At 40.7% G+C, this 19,593-nt stretch overlaps 1 protein-coding gene across 2 annotated transcripts in view; it reads right to left on the minus strand.

Moving 5' to 3' along the window:
• Positions 1–3,534: 3,534 nt before the first annotated feature.
• Positions 3,535–19,593, minus strand: part of DHX9 (DExH-box helicase 9) — a 37,444-nt gene continuing 21,385 nt past the window's right edge. For both annotated transcript variants that reach the window (XM_020789732.3, XM_020789733.3), the window contains 16 exons: positions 18,741–18,882; positions 17,918–18,000; positions 16,600–16,756; positions 16,073–16,173; positions 14,877–15,090; positions 14,609–14,703; positions 14,410–14,483; positions 13,351–13,503; positions 12,151–12,311; positions 10,746–10,857; positions 10,240–10,401; positions 9,988–10,115; positions 9,064–9,293; positions 8,257–8,372; positions 6,517–6,717; positions 3,535–4,005 (listed from right to left, as the gene is read on the minus strand). In XM_020789732.3, the coding sequence (XP_020645391.2) occupies positions 3,744–4,005; positions 6,517–6,717; positions 8,257–8,372; positions 9,064–9,293; positions 9,988–10,115; positions 10,240–10,401; positions 10,746–10,857; positions 12,151–12,311; positions 13,351–13,503; positions 14,410–14,483; positions 14,609–14,703; positions 14,877–15,090; positions 16,073–16,173; positions 16,600–16,756; positions 17,918–18,000; positions 18,741–18,882 (2,391 nt within the window). In that variant the 3' untranslated portion in view covers positions 3,535–3,743. The remainder of the gene's footprint in view (positions 4,006–6,516; positions 6,718–8,256; positions 8,373–9,063; positions 9,294–9,987; positions 10,116–10,239; positions 10,402–10,745; positions 10,858–12,150; positions 12,312–13,350; positions 13,504–14,409; positions 14,484–14,608; positions 14,704–14,876; positions 15,091–16,072; positions 16,174–16,599; positions 16,757–17,917; positions 18,001–18,740; positions 18,883–19,593) is intronic.

Here is a 19,593-nt window from a genome sequence, read left to right on the forward strand (position 1 = left end):
ATAATTTTTGTGCTCACCTCTTTCATCCACATTAAGAGGTTCTTTAATTTCTCCTCACTTTCTGACATCAGAGTGGTATCATCTTCATATCGGAGGTTGTTGATATTTCTTTTGGCAATCTTAATTCCAGTTTGGGATTCCTCCAGTCCAGCCTTCTGCATGATGTATTCTGCATATAAGTTAAATAAGCCAGGGGACAATTTACAGCCTTATTGTACTCCTTTACCAATTTTGAACCAATCAGTTGTTCCATATCCAGTTCTAACTGTTGCTTCCTCTACCACATATAGGTTTCTCAGGAGATGGATAAGGTGGTCAGGCATTCCCATTTCTTTAAGAACTCGCCATAGTTTGTTTTTGTGCACACAGTCAAAGGCTTTTGCGTAGTCAGTGAAGCAGAAACAGATGTTTTTCTGGAACTCTCTGGCTTTCACCATAATCCTGCGCATGTTAGCAATTTGGTCTCTAGTTCCTCTGTCCCTTTGAAATCCAGCTTGTACTTCTGGGAGTCGTCGGTCCACTTACTGCTGAAGCCTACCTTGTAGGATTTTGAGCTTAACCTTGCTAGCATGTGAAATGAATGTAGTTGTATGGTAGTTGGAGCATTCTTTGGCACTGCCCTTCTTTGGGATTGGGATGCAGACTGATCTTTTCCGTTCCTCTGGCCACTGCTGAGTTTTCCAAACTTCCTGGCATATTGAGTGTAGAAGCTTAACAGCGTTATCTTTTAAGATTTTAAATAGTTTGACTGGAATGCAATCACCCCCACCAGCCGTGTTGCTAGCCATGCTTTCTAAGGCACATTTCACTTCACTCTCCAGGTTGTCCGGGACATCCATATCTTTCTGGTATAATTCCTCTGAGAAATTTGCCAACTTTTTAAAACTTAACTGTTTGTTCCAAAAGTAAGTTCTTTGCTACATCCATTTCCTCACCATTACTATAACTGGCATAATATCCCTTTTGATTTATGATGCTGAGGGAGCTGGACAGGGGACAGATTGTATTTGTCTTCAGTATGGAAGGGATTGTCACTCTCGAATTGGCCTTCTCAGCCACACTAGACGCTGTTTTAAGTCCTCTATTCAGAGCACATTACCAGTCTATTGAGACTGAAGGATGCCTAATCTAATCTGATGCTGAACTGTATCAAATGCGTTTTCTTAGCCAATGAAGCATAGAGACTTTGATATACAGTACAGTGGTGCCCTGCATAGCGACGTTAATCCATTCCAGGATTAATGTCGCTATCCAGATTCGTCGCTATGCGGGGGGGGGGGACCCATAGGAACGAATTAAACTCCATTTAATGTGTTCCTATTGGGGAAAAACTCATCACTATGCGGGGAATCCTCCATCCGGCCGCCATTTTCGCCGCCTCAGTAAGCGAGGGCAGGGCACAAAAATTGAGCAGGCGGCCATTTTCTGCACCCGGCAGCCATTTTGGAACCGCCGATCAGCTGTTCCGCAATCATCGCAATGCGAAGATCTTGTGTGCCTTCCTGGCCTAATTCCAAGCTGTGTGTTGTTTATATTATCCTGACATTGTACTTTAATTCTTTCATATATAAATTGAACAAAGATACTTAAAACTTCGCTCAGAAGGCTAAGTACCCTACATTTGTTGCACTTTTTCTGCAATAGTCATTGCAGAATTGTTATAAATATGAATCACAAACGTTCTACAGTGGGCCCTCGACTTACGAACTTAATCCATTCCGGAAGTCCATTCGTAAGCTGAAACGTTTGTAAGTCGAAACCAAATTTCCCCATAGGAATGCAAATTAATTAATGCGTTCGTATGGGGGGGGAAGGTCAGAAACTTAAAAATAAATAAAAGAAAGCCACTTACCAGGCCTTGGTAGCCCCTGAACTGCAGGAAAAATAGCACCAACAGCTAAAAGCCTGGCAGCCATTTTGTGCTCTTCTCTGCTCCTGCCCCCCTTTCTCCCCGCCTAACAGCTGATCAGATGGCTCTTAAGAGGCTTCCGGAAGCTTGCTCAGCACCTAAAAAGGAGGGGAATAAAGCTCCCCCCGCTTTCAGAAGCCTCCCGGGGGCAAGGGAAAAGCAGCAATTTTTTATTTGCAGCTTTATTCCCCTGACTTTTTAGGTGCTGAGCAAGCCTCTGGAAGCCTCTTAAGAGCCAGCCGATCAACTGTTAGGCAGGGAGAGGGGGGGCAGGAGCGGAGAAGAGCACAAAATGGCTGCCAGGTTCCCGGCTTTTAGCTGTTTGGTGCTGTTTTTCCTGCAGTTTGGGGGCTACCAAGGCCTGGTAAGTGACTTTCTTTTATTTATTTTTAAGTTTCTGACTTTTTTTTCCCCTCAGCTGAGAGGCGGGGAGGGAGGGGGCACTTTTTTTTCTGTTTGTAACTGGAGGTAAGTTCGCATGTTGGGTTCCCTGTTTCCCTATTGGAGCGGTTCTTAAGTTGAATTGTTTGCAAGTAGGGCAGTTCATAAGTCGAGGGTTGACTGTATAGGAATTTTTCCTTGGTTACATTCCATATTAAACAACTTTGACAGCATTTTAATACCAGTGTCTATTACTTGTAGAAACACTGTTCTCATTTTGAATTGCAAACAATAAGCATCTTTTTATTTTAGCAGATGCATTTGCAGCAAACCCAAAAACTTGACTTTTGAATGAATGAAGGGCACTGAAACTACTCTGGCAGTTGGAGCTGGTGTAGACCCACTGAATTAATGGTATTTACTAAGTGTTGATTTGTTACTCAGCAGTTGATATAACAGGTTTAGTGCATTTGGAAAGAGCAGCTGAAGTGGAGGAGAAGGGACAGAGGGTCAAATTACCTTTTCAGCATAAGGCAACTGGCCACAATCATAATGAAAAATGAATGCAGTTTTAGTAAAAGACTAGATAAAGGTGTGAACTAAGGATAAATTGCAACCTGCATTAGTGGCTGTCCAACCTTCATGTGTTGACATTCACATCTACCCTTCCAGAACCACTGCAATCAAGTCATTTAACATTCTAAAAGTCTTGACCCTACAAATCGGCCTGTCATCTTGTTCTTTTCCACTGAAGTCTGCTTCTTGGTGGCAAACCCTCTCACAGAGGGTACTTCCCTAATGACACCAACTCAGTGTTAATTTGACAAGTCTCACAGTAAGATACAGCTATCACCCCAAACCTAGGGAATAAAGTCCTCCTGAAACTCCAAGTCCTGCCTTCCAGATTGCTTTCAGAAAGGGTTGGAAGTTACTAACGTTTGGAACTGACAGGACAGATTACAGCTGATTTTAAACACACTTTTTGCTATAAAATACATTAATTTTTGGGACTGGAAATAACTACATTTTCATTATAGAAGATACACCCAGTTACAGAAAAGCAGCATTAAAAAAATACATTATTTACGTCTTGCATCCTGAACCTAGTACAGTACTGATACCTTTTGGCAGGACAGATTAAATTTACTCAAAATTTTGAGTTGTTCCATTTATATTTCTTATAAGCATTAAAAATACCAGACATTTAAATCCATATCAAGATAAATATCCCAGTGCATTATCAGTCCATTTAAAAAAATGACATGGTTTATTAGGATTCATATGACCATATGGAATACCATTACAACCATCTGAATATTCTATATGAATACGAAAATTCAAATCAATGTTGAAAATTGTTGTGAACTCCATGACTGAACATTTCCACATTAAAAGCAAAGAAATGGTTTGGGTGGTATCATGCATCATTTTGGGCTCGGATATCATCATTTCTTCAGTAGCCACCCCTACCTCCCCAGCCTCCTCTAAAGCCAGCACCTCTATTTCCACCACTTTGATAGCCTCCACCAGAGCCACGAAAGTTTCCACCACCTCGAAAACCACCACCACCTGAGTATCCTCTTCCCCAAGGGCTACCACGGTAAGAATTATATCCACTTCCATATCCACCCCTGTAACCACCACCTCCTCTTCCTCTGTAGCCGCCTCCATTGTCATATCGAGCCATTTTGGGTGGACGAGGGCCGTCACCATACCTAAGAACAAAAATTAAAGATTTTTGGTGATGTGTTCAATCTGTTAATACAGTTATGGCTTTTAACTAAGGTTCCCTCTAAGATGTGTTGCTGCACAACTCTACCGCCCTCTGCGCAGCCTTCCTCCTCTGCAGCAACAGTGATTGTTTTCAGCCCCTTTGGTTCAGGTCGTGATGGAAACCCATGGGTGGGGGGAGAACCACGTGTATGAGGTGTAGAGCTAGTTGGAACATTGCACTTTAAAGTCAAACAACTTTATTTTACACTGATAAACTGAACTGTGAAAAACTGTGCCCTTATTCATTTTCATACTCAAATATCAAGCATTCTAAGAGTTTAAATGTATCTATAGTACTTGCAACTTTATAGAAATACCTTATTCCCTTTCTTGGTACAGTGGTGCCCCGCAAGACGGGCACTCCGTTTAACGACGAAACCGCTTGACGTCGATGTTTTTGCATGATGTTCCCTATGGGGGAATTTCGCTTTGCGATGATCGGTTCCCTGCTTCGGGAACTGATTCTCGCAAAGTAATGATTTTTTAACAGATGATCGGCGGTTTCAAAATGGCCACCGGGTAAACAAAATGGCCACCCGCTGTTTTCTGGGACGGATTCCTCGTTGCACAGGCAGTGAAAATGACCACGCTATGGAGCATCTTCGCTGGACAGTGAGTTTCCAGCCCATAGGAACGCATTAACCGGGTTTTAATGTGTTTCTATGGGCTTATTAAAATCGCTTTAAAATCGTTCTACAGCGATTTTGCTGGAATGAATTAACATGGTAATGCGAGGCACCACTGTATATTATCGAAAGCCCAAATTGTTTCAAGCCTTTCATTTATAAATAACATCCCACAACAGTCCTTTTTTGGCATATTTTTCAGCTCCTTCTTGAGCGGGGATAAAAGGAGCCTGCTTCTCTGGCATGGTCTTTGTCATAATACCTTCTACTGAACATTGTGTTTATATTTTATATCCCTAATTATTATTGCTTTCTGTTGTAACTCAAATGCATATGCTGTCCTTTAACAAATACTTCACTGTGTTGATAAATCATGTAAAAGAACAGGCAGCACAATAAAAACTAATAAAAATGAGCAACTTAAACAAAAGCAGGGAGCATGTAATTTCAAATACAGATCAAATCCCATTAAAAGCCCAATATGTATAGGCTGAGGGAATTTCTGGAAAGACCTTGTCTGGTGGCTATGTGCTTAGGTTTAGTCAGAAAAGTAGTCAGAGAAGGCCTTCTGACAAAAAAATAACCTCCTCAAGGCAGGCTCATGTGGAGAAAAACACTCCAAGTTCCAGCTTGTTTTTAGAGCTTTGAAACTCAAAACCAAACTTTAAATTTGGCCTGGAAACAAACTGGTAGGAAAAGAAATGTTTTAATGCTTCCGCAACAACTAGTCAACAGTGCTGTTGCTGCTGCAGTTAAAGTTTTCAAATGCATTTAAAAATTAAGCCCCATGCAGACTACATAACAGAAAACCAACCTAAACATGGCAAAGGCACATATAATTGAGGTAAGGTCACCACTCACGATAACATGGCTGATGCATCAGCTGAAATAAGTGAAAGGCAACACAAACTACTGATGTGTAGCCTGTTCATGCAAGATCAGCCCCAGATCAAGCAGCTCCCCTAACGATGCAAACCTGGTTCTTAAGGGGAAATGGAGCCTCATTCAGAACACAGTAGCCACAGTCCTGTTGCTTAGTGCTGAAAACTGCACTAGAGTACACCCCCTGAATTATTATGGGTCACTTAACCCCTTACATTCCATTGATTCAGATAGGCCTACTCTTATCTGTGACTTACTGTGCTATATTTACTAGAATTCTTGTCAATGACTGCTATTTACTGAATGTACTTTCAAATGATTTCAAAAATTTGATGAATATGTAATTGTAAGGTTTCTTTTACTATATCATAATTAAATATCTGCCACTCCTCATCTAATCATCCAGTTGGGTAAATATCCTGAAATCTATGGTTTACCTTCTTATTATACTCTGCCCCAAAGCAGGAATCCTTTTCTGAAAATACGTGTATTTGTAAGTTTGATCATCTCATCTTCAAATTACTCATGCATGAAGTTATTTTCTTTCTGTACAATCAAATTGGATTCAACTTATAGCAACCCTAATAAAGTTTTCAAAGTAAGACACTTAAGGACTGGTTTTCTCAGTGCCATCCCACCCAATGAGTCTCTGTGACTAAACAGGGATTTAAACTCAGCTCTCCTGAATCCTAATCCATCACTGTCCATGACACCATACTGGGTACCATGTTACATTACCAGTTTCCTTATATGCATCCCTGTAACACCCTGTAGTTTCATGCACTGTTGAAATTACCCTTTTATTCTATCTTCCTGCCTTATTTTAAGCAGGACCCTACCATATCTCGAGCAGTTCTTATTAAAAGTAATTGCTCACCCATCTCAGAAAATCTGAAAAAAGGCTAAGCACTTCCTCATGATTATAAGATGACAGCAAAAACTAACCTCATATTGCCTGCTGTGAGGTTGATGCCAGCAGCTAATGGCTTGGAGATCTCCCCAATTACATTTAGCATATTTTTGTTCAGTGGGTCTAAGTCACTGATTATTTCTGGATTTTTAGTTACTTCCACCACAAGGGCTTCCATTGTTGCACGCAATGCAGTGATACAAGCAGCTGCATTGTGGGGCATCTGCAGTTTGATCCTGAAACACAGAAAGCAGATTAGAAGCTGGATGCACACAACATATTACTTGGCTGAGGCGATTACTTTGAAGGAGGTGGTTCTTCTGAACAGTTAGAATGTTCTCTTCTGAGTAGAACTCACTGCAACCCTAACATGTCCTCCCATTGTATTAGGGAACTGAGTGCTGACCAACAATGTTAAGGGTTTATTAAGACATATCATTACATCCCCCAAGAAAGTGTGGTAACTGTAGCTTTGTATTATGCTGAATACTTTAAATTGGTTTGACAGGCAAAGGAGCCAAATTGTAAAATTTACTTTGCTTCCCAGTGTTCTTGGATTACATTCCCTCAGACCCAATAAATAATTGCTAGGATTTCTTCTCCCTCCCTTGTTAACTTTAATGCATCAACGCTGCAATTAACCTCAACTTTGATTATGTTGGAATCAGAGTACTAATAATCAGAGAGATGCTACTGGTACAGAGGTTCACAAATAAGGGTACAGAACTGCAAGGTTACCTCCAACATCAGCGCATAATGTCTTTTAAGTTTCTTTTTTACAAAGATCATTAAGAAAATACATCTTAATGTATCTTTTAATATATTTATGTTTTCATTATATTTGTATTTTTGTTTTTTGTATAAACCACCGAGTACACATGTTCTAGATGGGCAGTATATAAATCAAACAAACAAATAAATATGTACTTTTATGTAAAATCATTTTCCTGCAAACAGAAAATATTTATTACATTTGTACCTGTGCCACTGTTAGGCGGGGAGAGGAGGGGGCAGGAGCAGAGAAAAGCACAAAATGGCTGCCAGGCTCCCTTCTGGGTGTCAGCTTTTATTTGTTTGCTGCTCTTTTTCCTGCAGTTCGGGGGCTACCAAGGCCTGGTAAGTGACTTTCTTTTATTTATTTTTAAGTTTCTGACCCTTTTTCCCCCTCCAGAAGCCTCTAAGGGGAGGGAGGGGGCACTTTTTTCCTGTTCGTAACTCGAGGGAAGTTCGTATGTCGAGTCCTTATTTCCCTATCGGGCAGGTTCGTAAGTTGAATTGTTCGCAAGTAGGGTCGTTCATAAGTCGAGACCCCACTGTACTGTAATCCAGTACTCTCAACAGCTAACTCTAGCAAAGTGATCCAACAGGATACCATAATCAATGGTATAAAACACTGCTGAAAGGTGCAGGAGAACTAATAAGGTTGCATTCTCCTTATCCAGTCCCAAGCATAAGTGACTAAAGCAGTCCCATACTAGAATGAAAAATAACATAAAGCTCATCAAAGTAACAACAAAACAGTAACAATTAGAAATAAAAGGTTGGTACGGTGAAAGCATGAAACCCAAGTTTCTGAGAAGTCCATCAACTATCTCAGTATTTCAAACAATGATTGAAAGTGTTTTTAAACTAATTCTTTTAACACAAGTACAAGGATAATGCTCCAACAACATTCATTCCTTCTTTATCTAGCACTGTAAGCTATGAATCCAGCTGTTTTCCCCCACAGCCTTTCCCCCACATTTAACAATTACAGTTAGCCAAAAGTTACATACCAGTCATCCAATATTATAATCTCACCATCAGATACAACTTTCTTAGAGCCAAAGAGAAGCAGCTGCAAGGGGCTCACTAAGGTCATTGCTTTGGCAGAAATGGCTCGAGTCCGGATCTGCAGGCAGAGAAACATACAGAGGCCTGTGTCCTTGATGCCAACATAGAATCTGGTGCATAGTATGAAATGACAGTAGTGTCCTCATTTTTAAAAGTTTTCAAATATCAGAGAAGATACTGAAGCTATCCCAACTTCTTAAAGGGTTCAGAAATCAGAGGAATGGAGGAAAAACCTAGGTCTACTAAAAGCAGAGTTCTTTATGTCTAACTTCAACTGATTTCTGCCTGCTCCCTCCCTCCACCCTGCCTCAGCCATCCTAAAACATAAAACATGTTTTCAAATTATATGGGACAAAACCTCAAATAGAGCAACAAAAACTATTCAAACTTCAATTTTAAAAAGTGTAGAAAATTTATTCTAAATCATTTCCATCAGCTCCCATGAGCACAGTAAGTGGGAACGATGATGGAAATTGTTGTTCAAAACACCTAGAAGGCACAAAGCTGTATATAATGCTAATGAAAAATGCTATGTTGATTAAATTGGACCAGAACACACACATCCAGTTTCCCTGTATTTGTAAGGAAAGAAATAATCTAAATGTTAGAACAAGGTAGCAAAGCGTGCAGTTCTCAAACCTTAGCGGAAACATTTCTCAGTTAAACACTCACCACCACACATAGTAGACTCCAAAAGTAACGAAAGACGAGGCAAATTGTAACCCAGGATTTATTCCACACTTGCTTACCTTTTCTCCAAAAACAAAGAATGGGGAAGGGTACTTCATGTCCTGACTGCTGAATGGGCAATTAACAGAAGATTTATGAATGAGTGCATTCCGCCCCTCAGTAGTTAGAATCTTCCTCTTCTCTTTATGGAAACACACATTGGGATACAAGCCAAAAGCCAGGAGAGAGATGACAATATCCAGATTATTATCTGGTCCAGTGTTATTAAATACTTGCGTCATCAGACATTCTGGGAAGAGAACAGAAAGCTTGATTTTTGTTTGCATCTCACAAAACAGTAGAATCAGTATTTACTGCAAATAAATCTCTTTTATATTTGCAGAATTAGTGTGTGCTTAGAGTTCAAAGCTCACAAAAAAACAGATGAACTGAAAAGACTAAGGCATTTAAACACTATTCAACTATCCTTTTAAAATGCCAATTTCCTGTCCCCCTGCAAGGAGACAGAAGCCAGGGCAGCTGGGGAGAGGAGACCTCCCGGAGACTGGAACAACCAATCTAGTAACTGCAGAGCCAAAATTCTTGCCACATACTTGCAAATCCATTATGTATTTGTGGAATTCAGTCCAAAAATGAGATACTAATTGACAGCAATAAATGATGGAAATACTTTCTGGACAGAAAATAAGAGACCTTCCTTGGGCTAAGTTCTAGCACTAATTCTTTTTGCACAGTTTCCACAGACTTTGCATTGTCCTGCCAACAACTGCCATATAAAGTGTACAATTAACAGGGTTTTTTTTGTCTGAAATTTTACAATTGACGAAAACCAATCCTATCAAATGAAATTTGTTGTAAGCCTGCAAGTGCTATGTATACATTTAACAAAGCTCTTTCCCACTATCCAGCCCCCAAAACATGAAAAAGCCACCTCCAGCCTGCTCACTGCCAAAAGCTATATTTTTATTTTACTGCGTTTTCACCTTCTGGGAATCCAGAGTTAATAAGAATATCTTTCAGCTGGACTTTGGCTTCCCAAGTCATTCTAAGTGTTGCCATGTTCAGTCTCTTGTTCTCACAGAAACGTATTTCTGCGTTTTCTCCACCGATCCTGCCAAAAGAAACAAGGTGAATGTGTAAGCTAACTGTAGAGACACTTCGCAGGGCAAGTGTCAATTTAATGCTTTGTAGGTAACACAGCTTTTCCTCACCTATGTTACTCTAAGCCAATTTACCTTGCATGGTCCCAAGCTTGGAACACAGAAAGCAGGGCCACATGATCAGAAAACCGGTTTCCAGCAAAATTCCTATGGACATAGCCCAGCCTTTTCCCCTCACTGATGAATGGCTCAGGGAAGCAGGTGGCTGCAGAGATGGTACATACCGCATCTCCCACACTGAAACAGAAAACACAGAACATTCTCGTCTCACGGTCTTTGCTACCAGCAGGTGCTTCAATAAAACTTGATATATCTGTTATTAGCAAAACTGTGCAGAATTCACTTGTATTAGGCGGCAGGGAGGGCACAGATGGCAGTGGGAATTATTTCCATAAATCCTGGACACAAACATGACACACTTCTGCATTTGAAATCTTTACACACAATAATTAGACTCATGTCTTTCAAAATTCATTAACATCAGTAACAGCCCATATCTTCCAAATTAGAACCCAACTGGAATTAGTGCTTCCCCACATCTATATTCACATATCTTTGTAAAGGTACTAAATGCCACTTACTAGAAAATACAACCCATTATCATCATCTTCCCAAGGCGAGGTTCAATTGGGAGCCTAGCTAAAATTCGTCCAAGGGGTGTGAGTTCATCATTAGAGTCCAAGGCATCAAGCTCTTTTAAAAAAAAGTGGAAGGGAATGTGTCAGTAAAACTCATTAGTAACCAATGTAATTTAACCTTGCAAGTGGTGAAGCATAAAACCATAAAAATGGAAAGAAAATGAAACACAGTTGCTGCCCTGTCCTGCTTGGAAATTCTCACTAAAGCAGCAGCTGAGTGGGCTGAAGTCCAAAGGGGAAGACTTGCCTGGCTGTCGTGGCTTGAGGATTGCAGGTATAATAGAAAATACTGCCATAGAATCCAACTCTCTTTCATTTCATCTAGAATAAACTGGATTTCTCAAGTTCTTTTGTTAACTACTGTCTGCATTTAACCATTACATGTTTCTTGGTTTAAAAAAAAGTAATACTGTATAGCACCTTTTTTAATGGAAAAACTAACCCAGACATCACCAAAAACCATTTGCTATTATGGTGAATAATTGTGGAAGGGCTGCAGGCTCAAAAAATGAAATAACCAAGAGAACCAATAACCTCTTTAAAGACCCACATATTTGAGGGGGGAAAGGTGACTGCTTATGAAGTAGTGTATATGGAGGTATTGGTTTGCAACAGGAAAATTCAATTAACATCAATTAAGAGTGATTACTCATCAGTATCTGATAGCAAGCTAAAAGTGAGGAAAATTCTGGTGCATAATTTTCAGAAGACAAATTAACTGAATAAGATTTTCAGTACTAACATATAAAAATGCATTTTTCCCTACACATGATTTAGAGATTATGCACAGTTCCATACTTTGTTCAGTGATCCCTTCCTCCAAATTATTTCAAAATATGGTTCTTTTCCAATCCACTGCAGCCTCCGTGGGCTCTGATTAGGCAAAAAATGTGAAATCTATACCTATTATAGCAATATTACAAATTTTGTCCTTTTAAAATATCATCTACATTTATTCCAAACTCTTATTTCATTTAATCCTCCCACATGGCACCTTTCACCCCACTTTTAAACCAAAGGCCTGAAAACTAGGCCTTGTTCCCACGAACAATAGTGAAGAACGGAAGTTTGGGTTTTTTCTTTTTTCTTTTACATGGGAAATGGGAAGAATACCCATTTCCTGAACTCCCATCTGGCTATTCTGTTCAGACTTGCCAATGTTTTCAGAGGCAGTCCCATGGGTACATGCATGGTGGAAACCAACTTGTGAACAACTGTGGAAAAATCAGACATTGTCTTCATGTGCACACATTACATGTGAATGACAGGAAGTACAAAACACAAGAGATTAAAAACAAGGACCACTGTCCTTGTCTACTCCAGCCGATGGAAAGAGTCAGGTAAGGACCTCGGAGAGTGTGCTCAGCTTCGATAACTGCGTCCAGAGGCGGCGGCTCTATAGCTTTGGCCAAGAACTGGCCAATTCCACCCAGTCGCAGCAGTTTGATGCTCAGAGCGATTTCATGCAGGGGCGTTCGGAACATCTCAGGGGTCATATGAGTCTCAAGCCTGGAGGCAGAAGGGAAGATGAACAAGTGTCAGGCTCTTCATCCCCATAGCTAGCTCTTGTCCTTTCCTGCCAACAATGCTCTCCATGTCCCTCCTACACACAGAAGTGCTAGTCGTTTGGAAAATCTCCTCAGCCCACTCCCTGCTCTCCCCTTTTCATGCTGCATTTTTTTGCTGCTTCAGGACAGTCTCTCTTTCCCAGCTCATTTTCCGAATCAGAGCCAGGCTGCAAGTGGCGGGCAGGAGATGTCCTAAAGCAGGGGAGTACTGAGGAACAAGGTGGCAGGCAGAAGACGTCTTTAGAATTAACAGTTAATCCAATTACCTTCTTTTAAAGCAAAACCTCAGCAAACTTACCTTGTATGTACAGAAAGCTATTCTGGCCTTTCATGAGAGTAGAAATGATCCAAGCACTTGTGGACACTTGCCCAATAGTAAAAGCAAAGAGCACAAGTTTGTTTCATTCCAACTTTTACAAATTCTAAGAGGCTACAGCAGAGAATGATGTAATATGAAGCAGGGCCATTCCAGCAGTGCAACTGAAGGACCAGCCCTGCTTCCCATCTTTTTTACACCGTGAGACTGCAGCAAAGGACTGTCTTCTCAAATTTATCTTACTCAAGCCACTTCAAGAACCTTTTTGGGCTGGGAAGTGGGATAAAACCAAATGCTGAATAATATAGCTACATGATAGAACTGCACAATGGAAATCAATGCAGACTTACAGCCATGGGCTCATTTCTCTGTGTCTACCCTATTCCTAATACCTAATTCCTGTGTGTTCAGGTTATTTGGTTAATCCAGTTGAGTTTACCTGTTCATTCAAATAGCTCTAGAGCAGCCATTCTCAACCTCTTTTTGGCCATGGCCATAAAGACAATATGAACAAAGTACAGGCTGAATCAGGATTCGGTAAGTCATATAATGAACCTATAAGGTGGCATGTGAAGAACTGTTTCTAGTCTGTGCCCATCTGCCGGGGAGGGGGTATATGGCTCCCACTGAGAATGGCTGCTCTAGAGCGCAGTCAGCTGCCTACCTCTCATAGCGAGCTCTGCTGCAGAGATGGAAGCAGAACCCTGGCCGGACACGGCCGGCTCGTCCCTTCCGCTGCTCCAGATTGGTTTTTGAGGCCCACACGGTGGCATAGTTGGTCATGTTGTTGTGAGCAGTGAACAGCTTCACTTTCTGTCTGCAAAGTTGGGGAAATGGCATTTTCAACAAGTTCTGAAATACTAGAAGAAAACTGTTTTGCAGAATAAGATGAGGTTCTTCAAATCTTTAGGCAATTAGTAGAAGGCTGGATCTCACTATTTCTGAGCCCATGTTTTATGGATCTGCTGACTTTTACCACACAAACACACAATGTTTGGGAGAACAGTATGGCTTGTGATGCATTAACGAAAAGAAACAGTTCGAGGTCAACCCATGGGACACAGTGGCCACAACAGCAGTACTCAGTGAATAACAGTGGAATCCAATAGAAGTTCTGGTGCTTACTCTTTCCCTCCACTGCAGCCTATCCTGGGGTACCATGAGAACGAATCCAGAAGGCTCTGAATTTTCCTTTAATTCAGGCTCAAATTACATGTGACCTTTAGAAAAGATTGGCTCAGCTCAGCCACTCTGGGTGTAATTTCCCACATAGATTTTGACCTCAACCCAAATCAAATAACTCCAGCTGACAAGGACACTATTCTGCTCAGTATCATTGCTTACAAAGCACTACTCTGGTATTCAAACTGATTTACCTGCCTTGTGCCACTCTTTTATTGTTTTCATGTTGTTGCATTTTGTATTACATTCCTAATTTCATGTAGAAAATGGCTTTGCCAGTTCCGCTTGTCTTAAATAAATACAAGTTAAGTGTCATACAGAGGATGAGCAGAGAGATGCCTTCACCTGGTATCACTACATGATAACCCAGGAAATGTTTATCAAGACAGTAGACTCTGTATATTAGCCAGCTGGCTCAAAACTTTGAAGCTGAAAATGGCTCTCTCAACTTAATACATAATCTTCTGGCAAACAGGGAACACTGCATGATAATACAATACCAACTATGCAGATGCAGGAAACAGAAAAATCAAGAACTCACTTGCAAGAATCAATGACATAGACAACATCATTGATGGTAATGCTGGTCTCTGCAATGTTGGTAGATAAAATTACCTAGAAGTTCAAATACAAAACTGTTTTGAATACAAGGCTGTGGAAGAGACCTTGTCCACACATGAATCCCCAGATTATCCCAGACTACTCCTCATCCCTCTTTGGAACACATGAGGAAAGCTCACCTTGGTCATTCCAGGAGACACTGGGTCAAATACTTTGCGCTGCTCCTCCCGAGGAATCTGGGAATGCAGAGGAAGAATTCGGTACCGCTGGCTTCCTACAGTAAGAGCACACAGAAGGGTACATTGTAAAAGCCCAAACAACTGCACACCCCAACCCAAAACTAGTTGCAGTTATGCACTCCTTCCATACAAGGGAAGCTCTTTGATCTTTACAAACACTTAAAAAAAGGGGAGAAATTACAGGAAGAAAAGATAAACTTGTCTGTACCAAAGTGTGGATTCATTTCCAGGTATTTCTGCATGGTGTATATCAGATTCCAGCCAGGTAAGAAGACAAGAACTGCTCCTGGAACATTCAAGGTCTCAATATACTTCAACAGAGCCTCAATGAGCTCAAAGGGGGTTTCCTTCTCATTCAGCTGGGCCATACGGTGTCTTGTTTCTGGGCTATATTCACTGCTACAGGTAAGGTTGCAATTGGCCTACACAAGAAAAAAATGGCCCATGAGAATCTCCTCCTCTTTTTGAAACAGTATTTTTGTACAATCTCCTGGCAGAATTATAACTTCCTCTTCAGAGACACTAGAAACAAGTCCAAATAGGAGGACTGAAAATTAGGTTTTCATCTAAATCTCATTCATTTTGAACATTTACATCCTCCTTCAATACCCAAGGCAGATTACACAAAATCATAAAACACTAGTACAATAAACGCATGAACAAATAAAAAAAAAAAGAGCACTCCTGCCAAATATGTAAGAAACTTAACGAAGAGGCAACCGCAGCTGGCAGGTGTCTTTCAAATACCTGAGCTTCACTATAAACGAAAGTCAACACAATGTAACATTTTTACTACTAAGTACTGGGTTGTAAAATCTAAAAAACTACAGCTTCTAATGGACTTTGTTGTAAAATTTTAACATGGAAGAAGGATTTATTTGTGCCCATCATAAAGAAAAAAATCAGTCAAGACTTAGAAGAGCATACATGTAGAAATTTGAAAACGCTGCAAAAACCATAAAACAAAACCACATACTATTACAAAGAAAGTGTATCTATTCTACACTACCAGTAGGGACGTGGTGGTGCTGTGGATTAAACCGCAAAAGCCTTTGTGCTGCGAAGTCGGAAGACCAGCAGTCGTAAGATCGAATCCATGCGACAGAGTCAGCTCCCGTCGCTTGTCCCAGCTCCTGCCAGCCTAGCAGTTCGAAAGCATGTAAAAATGCGAGTAGGGAAGGTAACAGCGTTCCGTGTCTAGTCGCACTGGCCACGTGACCACGGAAATTGTCTTCGGACAAATGCTGGCTCTACAGCTTGGAAACAGGGATGAGCACCGCCCCCTAGAGTCGAACACGACTGGACTAAATGTCAAGGGGAACCTTTACCTTACCAGTAATTGCCTGATTCATACAAGTGCTAAAATTTTATACATGGAGGGAGAAAAAACCCTTGTCCACATACATCATCATCTTCACCACCTTCTTCATCCTTATCTTTCTTCTTTTTGTCCTTTGGTGGAGGAACAAATTTAGTCATCTGAATGCAATCTTCTAGAAAATACTCTAAAACAAAAGAACATTTAGGTTACAATGTGTATTAAGATAGCTTCTAACTGCTTAAAACGAATCTCCACCAGGGGTACCTGCTGGATCCTGCAGATATGGACTCTTTCCTCTCATGAGTAACACAACAATTTACAAAAATCGTACAACCAGTAACCCATTATGCCCAAATTGCTGGAGCTTTTTTCTCCACATAACAGGAAAAATCAAACAGAGATTTTCTACGTTTAGTCTCGTGTACTGTTCTGTTTCTAGTACATGTATAAACTTTCTAGTCTTGTTGTTTGCATTTAGAAGTACAATTATATCAGCTCTACATTTTATGTTAGAGTTTAATACTGTAAGACTTAATGTCTATAGTCTCCTCTACTCTGCCCAAAACAAAGAGGTACAGCTTTTCTAATAGTCCTATGGGCAATCAATCACCTTGCACTTGGTATGTCCTGCCAAAAACCTCAATGATGGGACAATTAAAGAAGTATTCACAGAACATGCTGGTATCAATGGTAGCAGACATGAGGATGACTCGGATTTCAGGGTACGCCTGAACTACATCGCGCAGAACCACCAACAGGAAGTCCGTCTGTAGAAAGAAAATAGTAACTATCTGAACCTGGAAATTCACAAGAGTAAAAAACATATTTACAGTTTCAAGAGAGGTAGCCATTTTAATCTACTGAAGCAAATATAGCAAAAGAAAAAAGTAAAATAAAAGCAAAATCCTTGTAGCACCTTGAAGACAAAAGGATTATTTCAGTGTGGTCTTTCATGGATTACAATCCACCTCCTCAGAGGCATTTTGTGTGTGTGACATCCAGACAATTCTGACATACAGCGACCCTTGTCAGGGTTCTACAGGTACAGAATGCTCGGAAGTGTCTTCCCGTCTTCTGGGGGCATTTCTGGGACTGCGCAGCTGGCCCAAGGCCACACAGGCTGGCTCTCCTTCCAGGAGGCACAGTGGGGACTCAAGCTCTTAACCGCTGGCTCTGCAACCAGGTACCTAACTCACTCCTCAGAGGCATGCAGCACAATGATTAGGTTACAGGTTTACATAGTCTCTGAGCATATAAACCTGTGATCTAACTACTGTACACCGTATGTCTGAGGAAGGAAAAGGCTCAAGTTGAAATAAATGTATTACTCTTTAAGGTTCTATAACACTTTTGGTCTTAATTCTGTTTGTTTTTATTATACAACAAGTTTGTGGAGGCTATGAACCTCAAAATATATTGCATAGATTAGAGGTAAGCAGATTTATCTTTCAGACCACAACTCCCAGAATTCCCAGCTCTATTCAAAAAACACAAAACTATGCACCTCTATGTATTAGTCTTCAGTTACTCTCCCAAAAGAAAAGTAGCTGAGATACTTTCCCAGGTATTTCCAAGTGCATCTTTTAGGTTTGCTCGATATTAAAGAAAACATTGATTACTTTGTTCAGCAATTTTCTGGTCATGGTTTATACAAAGAGATACTATGTTTACTTCTAGGTTTTGGAAACATATTTTCTAGTGCCAGTAGAAATGAACAAGAAAACTTCCCAAACTAATGAGACAACCTGCTTCTTATGCAAGACAAATGCAAGTATGCCTAAATCCCATATGGGGAGAACATATCAAAACTGCAGGAGAATCATTTCTTGCCTTTAACACAACACAACAGGAGGAAACCCTACAAAATATCCAGAAGAGCATCAAGCAGGAAACAAACTCTGCTTGGATAGTGGGCAGAAGTAACTTACATTAATGTCTCTCTCGTGAATTTCATCCACAATAACATGACTGATGCCACGGATCCCAGCTTCCAGCTTTCTCAGAAGGACACCTTAAAGAAAAGTCCATGTCAAGGAAGAGGACTGGGAATTCCCACCCCATACGCCAGGGCACAAATCCTTATGAATTTTTTGGCATTAAAACATAACTGGTCTATTATCATCCACCGATTTTAATGCATAGTTTTTAGTGAGATTTGGGCATGGGAGACATCTGTTATTTTAATTTTTTTAAATCCCATTTTTTTCTGTATTTTGTGCACTACTATTTTTGTTGCTGCACACAGCTTGAGAAATTCCTGGTTGCCAGTTTAGAAATACTACATACACTAACTATTTTGCACTGCCCTATAATACTCTCTCTCTCTCCCTCTCTCTCTTCCTCTCCCTCTCTCTCTCTCTCTGTGTGTGTGTGTGTGTGTGTGTGTGTGTGTGTGTGTGAGAGAGAGAGAGAGAGAGAGAGAGAATAATGTAGTGCAGTCTATTACGCTGGCTTTCATCCTTTCAATACGAGAGAAAAACAGAGAAATCCTACAGTGCCTTTTAACAGCCACTATTGATCTCACCCCTCTTGTAAGCCTACCCAAACAACAACCACAACAACCACTTCTCATTTTCAATCCATGGTAACACTTGCAGGTAGGGGCCATGCAGAGCAAGTTTCCAGTATTCATTTTCCCCCATGTTCCCTATGATAACGTCATTGGAAGAAGAGTTTCTCTTGCCACTCCAGGTTTTCTACACTGCCTCCCCATCCTCGCCTATGGATTAGTAACCAGAAACCAGCACACACCTACAGTGCAGAACATCACACTGGCATGCGGCCGAGGAAGCACCGATTCAAAGCGGACACTGTAACCGCAGCTGTTCCCAGGTTCTTCACCTCTCTCATAGGCAACGCGTTCTGCCACAGAAACAGCACTGATCCTCCTGGGCTATGTGTAGAAAGGAAAACTGGTTATAATCCACATGTGGAAAGTCACAACAACTCCATGGAAGAAAATTACAGAATTGCAACAAAAACAAAAATGATTTATATTATTTTTCCCACCCCTGTGCAGGGACAGTGTCTAAAAAGTCATGCTGGCTTGTCACAACACAGAACCCCCCAAACCCTAAAGTTTACTACTACTGTATTTACAATTATTATTTTATTTATTCAAAATGTGCATACCCCAACTTTCTCCTCAAGAGGAACCAAGGCAACTGACAATATTTTTAAAAACAATATTAAAAGCTAAAAAACCCCAATAAATTAGTTACAGAACTACAAAAGAATTATACAAATGTCGAAACAACTACTATGAGACCGAAAACCTTCCTGTCAACTCCCTTTTAGTCACACCTCCTCCACCCACCCCCAAATCATCTGCATTCTACTCTGTCCCATCCTCCCTTAACTGAAAATAAAGGATAAGACTCAATGAAGTACATCTACTGATGGAACTGGGTCCGTCAACAGAATCAACAGAGGGGAGGGATATCACCTCTCTTCACTGCAGCTCCCCTTGTACCCCACCGATTTATTCTTTTCAGCAGCAATGAGACTGAAAAGGAGAATAGAAAGTTCCATTACACTGGCATAGCGGCACCAGTGCAATATTGAATTTAGACCAACATGTCAACTCTTTACATCTGCGTTCTAT

This window comes from Pogona vitticeps, chromosome 4 (assembly GCF_051106095.1).
Source record: "Pogona vitticeps strain Pit_001003342236 chromosome 4, PviZW2.1, whole genome shotgun sequence".
NCBI lineage: Eukaryota > Metazoa > Chordata > Lepidosauria > Squamata > Agamidae > Pogona > Pogona vitticeps.